This window comes from Humulus lupulus, chromosome 1 (assembly GCF_963169125.1).
Source record: "Humulus lupulus chromosome 1, drHumLupu1.1, whole genome shotgun sequence".
NCBI classification, from domain to species: Eukaryota; Viridiplantae; Streptophyta; class Magnoliopsida; order Rosales; family Cannabaceae; genus Humulus; species Humulus lupulus.
Genome location: NC_084793.1, coordinates 306,185,516 through 306,201,597, shown reverse-complemented (window position 1 = coordinate 306,201,597; position 16,082 = coordinate 306,185,516). Strand labels below are relative to the sequence as shown.

The following is a 16,082-nucleotide window of genomic DNA, read 5'->3' as shown; positions in this document are numbered from 1 at the left end:
TCTTCTTTGGCAGCCCGAATCGGCAGATAATGCTCTTGACCACGAAGTTGAGGACTCTTTTTGAAGTGATCATTGCCAGGGGCTCTGCCTTTTCCCACTTGGTGAAGTAGTCGATAGCCACCACCGCGTAACGAACTCCTCCCTTTCCAGTAGGGAAGGCACCAACCAAGTCAATCCCCCAGATCGCGAATGGCCACGGGGACGAGATCATCTTCAGCTCAATCGGGGGAGCTCGGATAATTGTGGGAAATCGCTGGCACTTGTCACATTTTTTGACGTAGGAGATCGAGTCCTTTGACATAGTGGGCTAGTAATACCCTTGCCTCAATATCTTCAGGGCCAGGTTTTGCCCCTCAGTGTGATCTCCGCAAAAACCCTCATGCACTTCCTGTAAGATGGTCTTCGCCTCTCCTGGTAGAACACACCGTAGGAGAGGTAAAGAGTGTCCACACCGATATAATGTCCCATCTATCACTGTATACCTTGGAGCCTGGTAAAGTACCCTCCTTGCGTCATTTCGCTCCTCTGGTAACTTTCCTGCTGTGAGATACTCGAGGATGGGAGTCATCCAAGTCGGTCTGGCGTCAATCATCTTGATCTCCGCCCCGACTTCCTCTATGCTGGGCCATTCCAAGAACTCTACCGAAACCAGCCCCAAAGTCTCCGCCTTCCCAGAGGTAGCAAGCTTCGCGAGGGCGTCCGCGTTGGCATTCTGCTCCCGAGGTATCTGCTCGATTGAGCCACGCTCAAATGCGGATAGCTCGCTCTTTACCGTGGCCAAGTAAGCAGCCATCTTGGTTCCCCGTGCTTGGTATTCCCCTAACACTTGGTTTACCACGAGCTGAGAATCGCTGTAACACTGGACGGAGCTGGCCTTTAGCTCCTGGGTCACCCTTAGCCCAACCAATAGAGCTTCGTATTCAGCCTCGTTGTTGGACGCTTTGAATCCGAATCGCAACGCCGAGTGGAATCGATGTCCTTCTGCGGATATCAATACGATTCCAGCCTCAGAGCCACTCTCGTTAGACGAGCCATCTACGAAGACCTTCCACGAGGCCTGGGTTAAGGAGGCCTAGACTGACTCTTCTGCAGGATCTTCTCGGAATCCTGTGCACTCTGCCACAAAATCAGCCAGGGCCTGGCTTTTTATTGCAGTTCGCGGTATGTACAATATCTCAAATTGGCTGAGTTCAATAGCCCACTTCAATAGGCGTCCCGATGCTTCAGGTTTTTGCAAAACCTGCCTTAAAGGCTGATCGGTTATGACGTGTATTGAGTGGGACTGGAAATATGGCTTGAGCTTTTGGGAGGCCGTAATGAGACAGAAAGCCATCTTTTCCATCAACGGATACCAGGATTCAGATCCGAGAAGCCTCTTGCTGATGTAATAGATTGGATTTTGAGATCGGTCTTCTTCTCGGACTAATACAGCGCTACCTGCATCTTCCGTGACAGCTAGGTAAAGGAAAAGAGGCTCTCCTGCCGTTGGTTTGGATAATACGGGATGCTCGACTAAATGTGCTTTCAGGTCGAGGAAGGCACGTTCGCATTCCTCGGTCCACTCGAATTTCTTATTTCCCCGGAGCAGGTTGTAGAATGGCAGACACTTCTCGGTAGATTTAGAAATAAACCGATTAAGGGCCGCCACCCTTCCTGTTAGACTTTGAACGTCCTTTCGCGGCCGGGGTGAGGGCATCTCTAGTAGTGACCTGATCTTATCGGGGTTTGCTTCTATTCCCCTGGTATTGACAATGAAACCCAGGAATTTTCCTGACGCGACCCCGAAAGTACATTTTTGGGGGTTAAGCCTCATGCCGTATTCTCTCAATATCTTAAAGCATTCCTCCAGATCAGAAACATGGTTATCGGCAGTTTTTGACTTGACCAGCATTTCGTCAACATACACTTCCATATTCTTCCCGATCTGGTTGGTAAACATCCTATTTGCCAACCTCTGGTATGTAGCTCCGGCGTTCTTCAGCCCGAAGAGCATGACCTTGTAACAATAAATGTTAGTTGGGGTCATGAAGCTAGTTTGTTCCTGGTCTGCTGGATTCATGGCGATCTGATTATAGCCCGAGTATTTTTATTGGCGCCAAAAACTTGATAGACCCAAAACAGGTATGTTTTAAATATTTATACTCGCAAGCGCACGAATCGTATTATAGAATAGTGTTCGTGTAAGCACGAGGTCAAACCCAAAGAAGTTGTCTAAAATCGGAAAGAAAACTATTTTAAACCAAAATTAATAAATTTTAACCTAGTTCCAAAGATTGATGAGAATTTGTAACAATAAAAATAAAATAAAAGATAATAATAAAGAAATTAAAGACAATATATAAACATAAATTAATAATTGTAAACAAGATGGTAAAATAAGATTATTAAGGATTAGAATCCACAAAATATAAGTTTAATAATATTTATAAGTACATTGATTCCCAAGTTTTAGTGATAGTTAAGATAGATCAAACTATCATTTTCTAAATAGATTTATAATTTTAAGCACAAATTTCTTCCAAAAAGATAGGATTTTTCTTCACTTTTCAAAATTATAATTTCAAAGCATTTAGTGTAAATCAATCTAATAAAATAACAAATAAATCAATGAACATTATTTATAAGGCAAAACATAATATTTTTGTTCTAAGCATGGATGTGTACAATTTAATGACACATCTTACACAAAGAATATTATGTTTTAGCACTAATGAAGAACAAAGTGTAAATATGTGCTAACAATCCAAAATACATGATATTTAAGATGAAAGAAGATGTTTGAAGAAGAAAATTCCATAAACTTTGTTGCACAAAATGGGAAATCAACATACAAAATAAATACTATCTAGTTACATATTGTTTCATCATCACCTTAATAATCTTAGAAAGATTAGAAACACATAACTAGAAAAGCAAATACAAACTAAAAATTACAAACATAAATAAGAAAATTTGGAGGATGAACCCCCAAATTTGTCATCTAAAAATACATAGAAAATAACCAAAAATAAGAAGAAGATGGAGAGAATTGAGAGGTTTTGAATGTGTAGAAATTATGGTATAGTAACCTCGCCCTAAAAATGGACACCCTAAATGGTCTTGAAAGTCCATATTTATAGCCAAAGTGAGTTTATTAAAATAGTCAATTTAAATTAATTAAATTGATTAGATTAATTAAATAAAATAAATATGGTATGTAGAGGTAAATTATAGGGTGTAATGATGATGTTGTGGTGAAAATGTGTAGACAAAAGGGTAAAAAATTGGCATTTTTTGTCATAGGGGACAAATGAGCAAGTTGATGGGCTCAAGGGGATTTTGGTGAAGGCAATGTACGGCTGGGTGCTGTGGACAGTCGGCTGCAGGGAGTTGGGCCGGTTGGGCTTTGGGCTGGGCAGGAGGCCCATGGTGATTGGGCCGAAGTGGAATGAAGCTGTTGGCGCTTGCTGAATGTGGTGGATTCGTGATGTGCCAGGGAGGGAAGACTTGAGGATCATGCATTTGGGGGTGAGGTGGCAGCTGAGAGCTCTTTGTTGATGCAGCTGGGAGATGGCACGCTGCTGAGGAAGGGAGGCAGCAAAGGAGACAGGCCGTGGAGGTGTTGTTGGGCTTTGGCTGGCAGCTGGGCATTTGGAAAAATGCCACTTTTATTTCTTCTTTTCCTCACTTTTCAAAGCTCAAAAATACCTTAAATTCCCTACAAAATAAATATAAAATAAATCATAATAAAATATTTTCAACTATAAAATAAATCAATCTAATTATTTGAAAATATTAATTATCACTTAATTTATATTTAACATTTAAGTTCAATAAAACAATATTTTCTTACCTCAAACTAAACAACAATAATTCAAATAATTAACTACAACATTTCACAACAAAATAACTATAAAAATACACAAAAAAAATCTATAAAATTAAAATAAAGCTACTAAATTCAAAATTACATGAAAACTTAATAAATCAATTAAAACTCAAGAATTAAGCAACAAGTAGCAATAAAAAGTGGTAAAATAACTCTATTTTATAGAGTTATCACTATGTTAGAATTTATTATTTTTGATTTAAAATAGTTTTCTTTTTTATTTTAGACAACTTCTTTGGGTTCGACATCTTTGCTTACACGATCACTATTATATATGAACGATTCGTGCACTTGCGATTTATAAATATTTAAAACATACCCATTTTGGGTTCATCATGGATCGATGCTTACCTCCTCAAGCTCTTCGATGGCCTGGAGCTCGGATCTATCCTCACCTATTCTGGGGTCGATATCATTATTTAAGATGATATTCTCCCCTTTGGCACTCTGAGGTTTTTCAATCTCAGGACTAGGCACAAGTTCATGAGATTCCTCATTCCCGCCCTAGATGGTCATCGTTAACTGCCCGGGTTTTGATTTTCCCTTCATAGAAATGTTGTAGCATTCCCTGGCAGCGAGCTGATCACCTTGGACCGTGCATATCCCCGAGGAATAGGGGAATTTTAGCGCGAGGTGGCGGATGGAGGTTATGGCTTCAAACGCTATCAATGTAGGTCGGCCCAAAATAGCATTGTACGTGGCAGGACAATCGATGACCACAAACTCGAGGAGTTTTGAGACAGTCCGGGGTCCCTCTCCTAGGGTGATCACCAGCTCGATTGTTCCTATTGCTGCCACCCCTTTTCCAGAGAATCCATCTAGCATCATGGAGGTGGCTTTCAACTCGGTGACAGATAAACCCATCTTTTCCAGCGTAGACTGGAACAGCAGGTTCACCGAGCTCCCATTATCAACCAGTATTCTCCTAACTCTCCGATTAGCGAGCTGAGCGGCTACGACCAGAGGGTCGTTATGAGGGAACTGGACGTGACTGGCATCTTCCTCAGTGAATATGATTGGTTGCCTCTCCAATCGTTGCTGTTTGGGTAGATGTTGCTCAGGGACGAACTCCACTACATTATGAGCCTTAAGTTCGTTGACATATCTCTTCTGGGCACCTCTACTCGTGCCAGCCAGATGGGGGCTTCCGGAGATCGTGGAGATCTCTCCTCCTATCACAGGAGGAGGGACGTCCAGATTTATCCGAGACCCGGGCTGACTTATCGGAACTTCCGGAGCTGGTTGGCCTGCGGGAACTCTATTCCGTGCATACTGAGCCAAGGGTCCGGCTCTGATGAGAGTCTCGATCTCATCCTTCAGGTGCCTACAATAATTAGTGTTGTGTCCAATGTCGTTATGGAATCGACAAAACTTGGAGGGGTCTCGCTTACCCTTCTGGTGCTTCAACGGTTCCGGCTTTTTCCAGGGGAGGCGAGCAGAGTTTCTAGGAAAATGTTCTCCCTAGTATGTGTGAGCTCGGTATAAGTCGCGTAGACTGGCTTAAATTTTTCCACGGACTTGTTCTTCTTCGAGCTGTGCTGGCCGCCCTCGCTGCTTCCTTTTCTCTTGCCTCCACCAAACTGGTTATTCTGTGTAACGGTTTGTGTCACTGTCACGACATCCATTCGCACTCCAGCGGGCTGTTCAGGGGCCTGGCTGGTTCTCGCGTCTGATGCTCGCGCCTCTTCCAGGTCTATCCATCCCTAGGCCCTATTTAGGAATTCGTTTACGGTGCTGACACCCTTTCTCTGTATCTCTTCCCATAGTCTGCCTCCGACGAGGATCCCAGTCCTCAAGGCCATGAGCTTGGAGCTGTTGTCTGCGTCCATGGCTCGAGCAGCGACGTTTGCGAATCTGCTCAGGTAAGCTTTCAAAGGTTCGTCGGGCTACTGTCTTACGTTCGCCAGGGTGTCGACTTTGACGCGGGCAGCCTGAGAAGCTCGGAATGCCTTCTTAAAGTCGGCAGAAAAGGTTTTCCACGAGTTGATGGACTGCTTTTTACTTTGCTTGAACCATTGTCTGGCCGGCCCAGTCAAGGTGGAAGGAAATATCAAACAACTCAGCTCGGGACCAATGTTGTGGGCCATCATTAGGGTGTTGAACATACCCAGATGATCTAACGGGTCCCTGTCTCCATTGAACTTGGACAAGTGAGGCATACAGAAACTAGGTGGATACACCATAGCTGCTATGCTGGGGGTGAAGAGCTCGAGTTCGACCCCTGAGTCGTACTCATCTTTTTCTTTTTCTGATAAGAGCTTCCTCATCAGCTCCTCCATCTGAGCCAGACGCTCAAGGGTTTGGCCCTGACTTCCTTGGTTGTTCTGGGGCTGTTCAACAGCTCCGGTTCCATGGTACGCGTTAGGCGGGTTATTGTCCCTCCTATCTTGAGATAGGTTATATGGGACATTCTCGCTGTCACGTACTTCAGATAGGCCTTCCCCTTGGCGAGCATGACTGCCATTTCCAACTGGGTCTCTCTGAGAGTTTGGACGATCTCGGAGGTCGCCCCTCGGGGCGGCCTGAGGGCTTTGTGCCGTGCTCAAGCGATGGCGCAGGTCTTCGCCGGAGATGTCACTTCGACGACTCCCGGTCTAGTAACTTTCATTTGAAAAGCTCGGAGCCCGCCGCTGAGGGTGAGGGTCCGAGACTTCCCTTGGCGCCCGACTACGATGGGAGGGTCCGACGGAAGGAGGATTTCTCCTGCTGCTCCCATGAGCTGGAATGTCTTGGACTAGACGGGCAGGAGATGGGTATCTTATTGGTGAAGGAGGATGCCTGACTGGGGACGCGATCCTAGTCCCGTCAGGGAGGATTAAGCTAGGTCGCGGCCGCTTCGCTCTACCATCCTTCGCGTCCTGTGCTCGGCGGTCTGAGTGGGGTGCAGGACGGCTGGCTGGGGCGGGCTGTCGTCGCGAGCTCTCCCCAGATCTCCTTCGCGAGCTTCCTCGAGCCCTCCTGGGTGCACTCGAGGGCGGAAGTAAGATAGAAGTTGAGGTCCGGACCGATCGGCTAAATTGCTGCTAGGCCCGAGGAAGTTCCTCAAATGCGGTTTCCCGGTGGTACGACGTGGGAGTAGAATTTGATGTTGAGGGTCTGACCGTCCGACTGGGCCTGGACCGGTTATCCCGGCAGGACTTATGAGTCTCACCCTGCCTATTTTCGACGTTAGCGTCGGTTGTAAGAGGGGGTAGTCGGGCCAAAACTTCTTGAATCTGCTTGTTTGATTTCGCCAGCTGACTCCTCAACTGTGCATTCTCCATTTCTACCGCCGTGTAGAAATTCGGGTTCGAGTTGGGTAGCTGGGGAGCCGAACTTCTGGTGTCGTCTTGGCCCATTGGCTGCTTCCCTGGTTGCTGCTGAACCTCAGGGTTCTGCTCATCGGACATGGCGGCATGGTGGGCCTCCTGCCCATCACGTTGGTTCGCCTCATTACTATGTCTTGAGCGAGTAACCACCATGGTTGGGTATTTGCGATAGCACCAATCTAAAAGCTCTAAATGAAAGCACCAAACTGTTGACGCGGTTCTTCGGCAACAGATAATTATATGAATAAGGAGAATGATTAGTGCTAAATGATGAACCGTAATAGATGAATGATCTCAAAGGAAGATTATAACTCGAATAATTTTTTAGGTGGTTCGAAGGTTAAAATTCTTTTAGTCCACCAGTCAATATTATTGATATATCTCTGATATTCCTTATAGGGTATTTCTTTACAAATTAGAAGCCAACCCTTTGCAACTCCCAGGGTCTCAATATTTATAGGGAGAGGATACTTGGGTGTTGGCAAAGGAGGTCATCTCGTGACCTTCTTACCCATCATGTCACTTCTGTGACGTTCATGATTAATTCCTTAAACCTGACACTAAAGTGTGGTCTAATCAATAGGTAAGGGGGATAATGGGCCGCATGGCCCAAACCAGTCGTGGGGTGCCTGAACACGCACGTTTATGTTGCGTGTCCGAGAATTCAGGAATGGGGTAGACATGTGATGTAATGCCCCGAATTTCTTAATAAGGTTTAGGACCTTGATTAGGAGGCCGGGAGGGCCATAATTGCTTTATTGTATTATTTAATGATAATATGCATGTTTAGGTGTATTAAATATGCATGTGAACCCATTTGTGATGAATTGGGTGATTTTCATATTTTGGCCATTTCGGGCATTTTTGGCATATATGTGAAATGGGTGTGGTGCTTGTGGCTCGTTTACTGGTAAACTGTGCTTGGACCAAAGGTAAGAAAATTGCACCCTGTGTATATGTGTCATGCATGGCTATTCTTGATGCATGTTGGTTGATTATTAAACATGACATGCATGGCTATTATTGGTGCATGTTGGACTGTGAAGTGTTATGCATATGATGCATGAGAAACATGTGATTAGGACATGCTTTGTTTACTGGGTATGATATCGTTCAGAGCTTGAATCTCTGTGTTTATGCATGATCCTAATTGTACTAGTACTTGTTTAGTGAGCATGCTGAATACCTTGTTTATGGATATTGAACATGTGATATATGTTTGGTGGCATGGCTTACTTGTGTATGTCACTGACTAGTCAGGGATACTGACCTAAAGGTCAGAAATGGCAAAGCGTTATGAACGCCGGGCCAAATGAAGATTAGATCTAATCGATATCAGCATTGAATGGCTCTATGGCATTAATGCTGGACCGACCCTAAAGTCGATGAACTTGCATTGAATGGCTCTATGGCATTAATGCTGGACCGACCCTAAAGTCGATGAACTTGCATTGAATGTCTCTATGGCATTAATTATGCTGTTTGGCTTTGGTATGTATATAGAGAAGGGTATAAAGATGGTGTATATAGATCACATGGTTATGTTGTGATGGGAAATGTAGTATGGTATTGGCAATCTAAGAGATGAGTTGGGTTATGATAAAAGGACTCATAAGTAGTTTTCATGAGTTAGTTATGACTGGCTTTGGTTGATCCAGGGTATGGATTGGTTAAGTAATTATGGAGCAATCTTGAATGGCAAGGAAAGTATAGTAATTCTTGGGCTTGAGAGCGGAAAGCCTTGTGATAGTTGGTATGGTGCATGGTTCTGTATGCTTATGATACCAGTTGTGAGAGCTAGAGTTTTGTGCAGGGAGGTGCATGGAACTCTTAGCTAGCATGGTGGATACCATTTAGGTTGTGCCAGTGAGATCAGGACAGACTGGATTAGTCTGTGTGTTCTGAATGTGTTACCAGATGGTTTGTTAGGGCTTCTTGTTATAAAAGAAGATTAGGATGGTGATTGGTTTAGTGCCAGAGATGGAATTGGATGTAAACATTGCTTTGAGTGGCTCAGCGGAGTTATAAGAATTAAAGGTTTAGTTGTGGAGTAAGATGGAATCCCTTAAGGTGGATCTTGGATCTGGTTAGGACCAGTTAGAGATCAGAGAGAGGAAATTATATAAAGGATTGTGTTGGTATTAGATTAGAGCACTGCGAGTGCTGAATATGTCTTGAGAATTGGTTTAATGTTAAGTGTTTGTGAATTAGATGAATAGTGCATTCAAAGGTTTATTTGAATGGGATTTGTGATCGTCTTGGACGATGATATTGTGGTATTTTCTCTGCGGAGATTTGCCAAGGTTGAAGAGTGCCTTAGGGACAGGAGTGTCCATGGGTGGTAAAGATATTTCAGGTGCCTTGGGAAAGTATTTTGGGTCTTTTATGGACCAAGATCAGTTAGTGGATTGTTATGACATCCCAGTAATAAAGAAAAGTGATTGCCTATGCATGTTGATTAAAGAATTTGACTAGGACTGTAGTAAAGTTTCTGGTGGGACAAGTGGCCAGTTTATTGTTTGAGATTATTATCTCACGAAGGATAAAAAGGAAAGATAGTTAATTGAACCACAAATAAGAAGGATTGGATAGAAAGTCTTAGCTGGATTAGCTAGAAGTTGTACAGTGATAGATATGAGTTTATGACGGTATAGAGATCGGACTTGGAATCCGATGGATATCGGGATTAATTGGGAGATTCTAGATGAATCTCATGCTATTTTTATTCGTTTCATTCAGGCATCGTGAAAGGGTAACATGATATGGAAACTTTATAGTGATGGCCTGAGATAAGGGGAGATGTAATAGGATGTGTGAAAAGTTCTTAACCTGTTAGCAGGTCAAGACAGAGTATCAGGAGTCAGCAAGGCCATTATAGCCATTGAGAATTTCATAATGGAAATAAGGTAGCATCGCGATGGATTTCGTGGTGGGATTGCCCAGGTTAGTGGGTCAGTGTGAATTGACATTGAGTCATTGTGGACCAGTAGTCCAAGTGAGTATACTTTTGTGTCATCAAGGATTAATAGTACAGCTGATCAGTATTCATATCTCTTTGTGAAAGAGATAGAGCGCTTTCATGAGACTCAATGTCTTTTTTATTAGATGAAGACTTTATTTTGACTTCCATGTTTTGGAAGGGTTGGAAGGCCATGAGAACAGAGATAACACTCAGTACAGTTTATTACTCTTAGACTGATGGCAAATCAGAGAGAGAGGATTATCCAATTATTATTGGAGGAACATCTTATAAGATGAATGCGTTAATGTATATCTGAATCCTGAGGTGGTTCAGGGGATTAATGAGATTGTTGGAATTTGAATCTTGGTTGCTTATTTCTCAGAATAAATGGAAAAGTTTTATTGAATTGAAAAGCAGGAATGTGGAATTCCAGGTGGAAGAATATATCCTCTTTAAAGTATCACCATGGGAAAAGAGTGAGGAATTAAGGCAAGTTAAGCCCTAGTTCATTTCGGCAGTTGAGTCCTGGATAGGTCTGGATAGGTTGATTCTGGATCAGTTATATCTTAGCACTGGCAGCTGTATACAGTGTGTTATGTACTTCCATGCAGTGGACATGGGTTAAAGGAATTTATGAATTGAGTTATGAGAATCTGAAGTTTAAGGTTAAGTATTCCGGTAAAGAATAGCCGGTTCAGATTGTGATAGAAGTAATAAGGTAATGCTATAGAAATGGTGAGGTTGAGGAAGCGACCCGGAGAATTGAAAATTTATGTCAAGTGAGTGGAATTCTTGTTCTGAGCTGTTGAGTAAATTTCGAGGACGAAATTTCTGTAAGGAGGGGATAGTTGTAATGCCCCGAATTTCTTAATAAGGTTTAGGACCTTGATTAGGAGGTCAGGAGGGCCATAATTGCTTTATTGTATTATTTAATGATAATATGCATGTGAACCCATTTGTGATGAATTAGGTGATTTTCATATTTTGGCCATTTCGGGCATTTTTGGCATATATGTGAAATGGGCGTGGTGCTTGTGGCTCGTTTACTGGTAACCTGTGCTTGGACCAAAGGTAAGAAAACTGCACCTTGTGTATATGTGTCATGCATGGCTATTCTTGATGCATGTTGGTTGATTATTAAACATGACTATTATTGGTGCATGTTGGACTTGGACTGTGAAGTGTTATGCATATGATGCATGAGAAACATGTGATTAGGACATGCTTTGTTTACTGGGTATGATATCGTTCAGAGCTTGAATCTCTGTGTTTATGCATGATCCTAATTGTACTAGTACTTGTTTAGTGAGCATGCTGAATACCTTGTTTATGGATATTGAACATGTGATATATGTTTGGTGGCATGGCTTACTTGTGTATGGCACTGACTAGTCAGGGATACTGACCTAAAGGTCAGAAATGGCAGAGCGTTATGAACGCCAGGCCAAATGAAGATTAGATCTAATCGATATCAGCATTGAATGACTCTATGGCATTAATGCTGGACCGACCCTAAAGTCGATGAACTTGCATTGAATGGCTCTATGGCATTAATGCTAGATCGACCCTAAAGTCGATGAACTTATAAGCGCTTGCCTGGTTTAAGACCAGATGTTCAGAGCCAGGGCGTATGGCCCCGGTGACTGTTTGTCACATGGCTAGGGAACGTTGTTCCGTAGTTACGACTCTAGAGTCGGGAGGAAGGTTATGTTGGTGACCAATCACCATGCACCTATCCTGCTGAAGCTAGCGAGATGCTCACTCGTTTGTTAAGCCCTAGTGATCCTATCATCACATGGCTAAAGGGTGTTGTCCCCACATTTGTGACTTTTGTGATAGTCACCTTTTTGCTTGGGCTGTTAGTTCTAAACAATTAATGCAATTACTGTTGATATTATATCATGTTATATTATGTTTTCTTGCTGGGCTTTGGCTCACGGGTGCTATGTGGTGCAGGTAGAGGCAAAAGGAAGCTGGACCATCCTTGAGTTGGTAAGCTTAGGTGATGACGTGTACATATGCAGCTGCTCGTCCGCCACTGTCGAGGTTTAAAGTGGAACTAGGGTTAAACCCTGTTTTGCCGCATAGAACGACCTGTTGTAAATATTTTCTTGTAGTAGACTCTGAAATTATAGTTTTGGGATCCCAATGTACATATTATTCATTCTAATGAAACGTTATATCTTAACCAAAAATTTTAATCCCTAAACTGCTAATCATACTTAGTTACATGATTTTGGCCAAACAACTCATTTAGCGAGTTTAGCACTATTTACAAGGCACACCGTAACGGTCCCTGGAGTTGGGGCATTACACGTGATGTCTGATATATGCACGTTTACATTGCGTGGTTGATTTTATAAAGGGTCGGAGGTGTCAGCTCCAGCCTGTACCCCGAGCTTGATGTAGTCTTAGCTCGTGGTGTCCACACTGCTGATCCGATGGCTTAGTAATCTCACTAAACCTTTGGCAATCTCGAGCTAAAGAGGTAGAGACTTGTAACAGCAGCTCCGGGTAGGTGGCTTCCACGTGGCTGATAAAATTATGCCATTTTCCAGCTCGCTAATAACCCGTGGATATTTAGGGCGTACAAAAGTAAATATACTAATTAATAATTATTTATTATTCTCTTTTTTATTTACTAGAAGAACTAAGAAAGAAAACAATAAAAATAATATAATGAATGAGTATTCTTCGATACACTCCCCAAAAAGGACATATTGGTGCACCCTAGCTAGTGTTTTTAGCTCTGAAAGTATTTTTGGAGAAATAGTTATCACTGTATAAATTGTAGTTATTTAGAGCATTCTACAAATTTTTAGAAAATTTTGAATAATTTAACGTGCCGAAAATAAATTTTAAACATATTACCTCCTACGCGTATAAAAAAACAATCACGCGTGTAACAAGCTATTTGGTAAAGTAAAAAACTGAAACAAACTATTTTGTAAAGTCAAAAACTAGAAGAGTCTTACTATTTGGCACTTTAAGGTGCCCAACACCACATGAGGTATCGCCTCATGCTTGGTTAGCGATACCCTATAATTCTTATTAAATTAAAATAAGTTGGACCCGATATGCACCAATAGCGCACCAATGATGTCTCTTCACAATTCTCAAACTGGAATGGTGCACAATACACTACAAATAAATATATCTTTTAGTGACAACCTTTTAGTCACAACATATGTTTTGTGTAACTAAATGTCACTTTTAGTCACAACAAAAAATTATTTGTGCCTAAAAAGTCATACTTAATTACAAGTTGTCACTAATGTAGTTTTTGTCACAACCTATTATTTTTAGTGATAAACTTTGTTGTGACTAAAAATACATTTAGTGACAACAAATTATGATTTTTATGACTAATACTTTTAGCCATGGACTTTTTAGTGATGACATAAGTAAGATGGATTTTCTTTAGTCACAAAATTTTTACTTGTAGTCACAAATTTTATTGTGACTAAAACTAAGATTTTTTGTAGTGATATGTTTTTTTGTTTGGGTGCGGATGGCTACCATATAAAAAATATGTTAATAATTATTAATTTCTTCTCTTTTTCTTTTTTAATACACCTTTTAACTTTTTAATTAGAAACCAAATCTCCATATATAAATTAAAATATGAAAAAGACTTTTAGCCGAACTCAAGGATACCGACAAGTGAAAAGTTACGTACTCACACAAAACAGAATTTCTTGAAAGATAAAGATGATTAATAAACCACAAAATGGGTCCCTTTCTTTCGTCTCTTCATTTCGATCTTATATATAAATTAAGATACAGTACGTAGTCGATTATTAAATTATACTTTTGTCTAGAGTTTTACTGTATTCCAGAGACAGGTCTAATCTGTTAGAAGTTTTTGTTTGAAATCTTATGGAAGTTTTCGTTTGAATTGAATTGAAAAAAAAATAAGATTAGTGACAGATAATTCTTAATGTGTTTGTGTTTTATATTCTTAAAAAAGTTCATGTATATTTAGTTCAGCAAATTAATTGAGATAGTATCAACACTTAACTTCCGCTGTTTTAAAGAAATTGTGTGATACGTTGACCTCAGTTTTATGTAATGTCCGAGCTATAGCCAGAGGCATATATAAAATTCGACCACGAAATAATAAAGTTCATTAAAAAGAAGGGAATTGAATTATAAGACCAGGCATTGCAATCATAATAATAGTCAAAGCACAACATATATTACTGGAGAGAGAGAATAGTACATATATCTATACGTACTATCTATATATATATATATTATAGTAGTACGTATGAGTACACAGATTGAAGACACGCGCTTCGATCATTTATTACAACACTGCAACACACTCTTAACTCAAGCAGAGACACACACCAACTCTGAAGTTACACAGGCACTTCAAAAACCCTTCTTATATATTATATATATATGATGTATATATGAATCTCCGGCCACCATATATATATGTGTGTGTCTATTCTATAATTCTATTCATGGTGCCCCCTTTCCAGGCAGCTTTTCCTTGATCTTATCCATCATTCCTTTCTTCTCCTGGCTCTCAGTCTGGTGAAGAACACCCCCTGGAGCTGTGTTAGTAGCTGCAGTTGAACTTCCATAACTCGGAGCACTGCCCTGATCATGGTGCCCACCTGGCAGCTTCTCCTTTATCTTCTGTGTCAGTCCCTTCTTTCTTCTTCCTCCTTGCCCATCATCCTCAGACTACACCAAAAATCACTCACAATTAGAATCAACAATATACATTTATAGGCCAGAAAGAAAGGGTTAAAGCTACTTACTGAACTGGAGCCTGAGCTCCCAGAGCGGCGATGCGTAGTGTGTGGTTGCTGATGTGCATCAGGACCGGTATCGAAGGTCCCGGCGCCAGTGCCGTAACCAACTCCAGTGCGGGCACTGTCGTGCTTCCCTCCGGTTCCGTGGCCAGTTTTGGCAATGCCGTGTTGAATCGGGTTACCGTACTCGTCGACTTGAGGTGTCGTAGTAGCACCAAGTTTGATTGGGAGTTGCGACATTTTTCAAGAAAGTATAGAAATGGATCTGAGAAAATTGGCTTTGTGTGGATTATGCTTTGGTTTCGAGTGAGTTGTTTGAAACTGGGTTGGGGTTAGGGTTTATATAGAGGAGGGTGGGACGTATACTAAAGAGCTCAACGCGTGCATGTTTCGAGCTTCTTACACGTTCGAGTAGAAGAAAATATTGTACTGTACACGTCTGTAAACTGACACGTGGCGTAATGGGTGTGTCGACACGTGTTGTTTGAGGTCGGTCACGATAAGATTGGTCATTGTCCTTACATTAAAAGCTAGTGACACATCACGGGTTTGGATTAGCTAGTTGGAAGTCTTTTATTTTTATTTAAAGATGGGAATATCTGTTGTAAATTATGTAAATCACAAATTTAAATTTAATTATATAATGACCTATTACTGATTGTTTTCTGAGTTTCTAAAATAATACTTTACAAAAATATAAAATAAAATAGCAAATAAGTATATTCCTTTCAAGAGAATAATATGATCTTATAATTGATATATCAAAGGAGACAGACATATAGATGGTCAGAATTTGTCCGACAATACGTGGCGGGTTGAGAGTCGTTGATTTGAGCTACTCGTAATCTGAGCCTTCTGATCTGATTGGTAGAAGAATTTTTTTTTTAATAGACAAGCTGCGTAATCCATATCTGATATCTATATATGCTATTATCCTAAGCAACTTCTAGATTCATCTGTTTTTTTTGTTTTATTAAAGTGTGGAAAAAATGCAAAGAATATCTCAGTCTAGAATAGATCACTGATATTTTTTGCTATGATACTAGTACGTATTTATGGCAAGTCAATCAATTCTCAGAGACTGGCCTGGTTTGGGGTATGATGACTTTTGGTCAATTTTCATGCCGACATCAGGAGATTTAGATTCGATATAACTTGACAAAATATAAGAAATA

The 16,082-nt window shown here is 41.2% G+C and overlaps 1 protein-coding gene across 2 annotated transcripts in view; it reads right to left on the bottom strand.

Moving 5' to 3' along the window:
- Positions 1-15,220, bottom strand: part of LOC133812685 (dehydrin Rab18-like) — a 31,269-nt gene extending 16,049 nt beyond the window's left edge. The window contains exons 1-2 of one of the 2 annotated variants that reach the window (XR_009884012.1): positions 14,914-15,214; positions 14,542-14,836 (exon numbers count right to left, since the gene is read on the bottom strand). Coding sequence is in view for 1 of the 2 variants with exons in the window: in XM_062246482.1 (XP_062102466.1) it covers positions 14,609-14,836; positions 14,914-15,147 (462 nt within the window). In the remaining variant the exon portion in view is untranslated. Of the gene's footprint in view, positions 1-14,314; positions 14,837-14,913 lie in introns of those variants that run through there. The other variant, XM_062246482.1, reaches the window with a different exon arrangement.
- Positions 15,221-16,082: the final 862 nt, after the last annotated feature.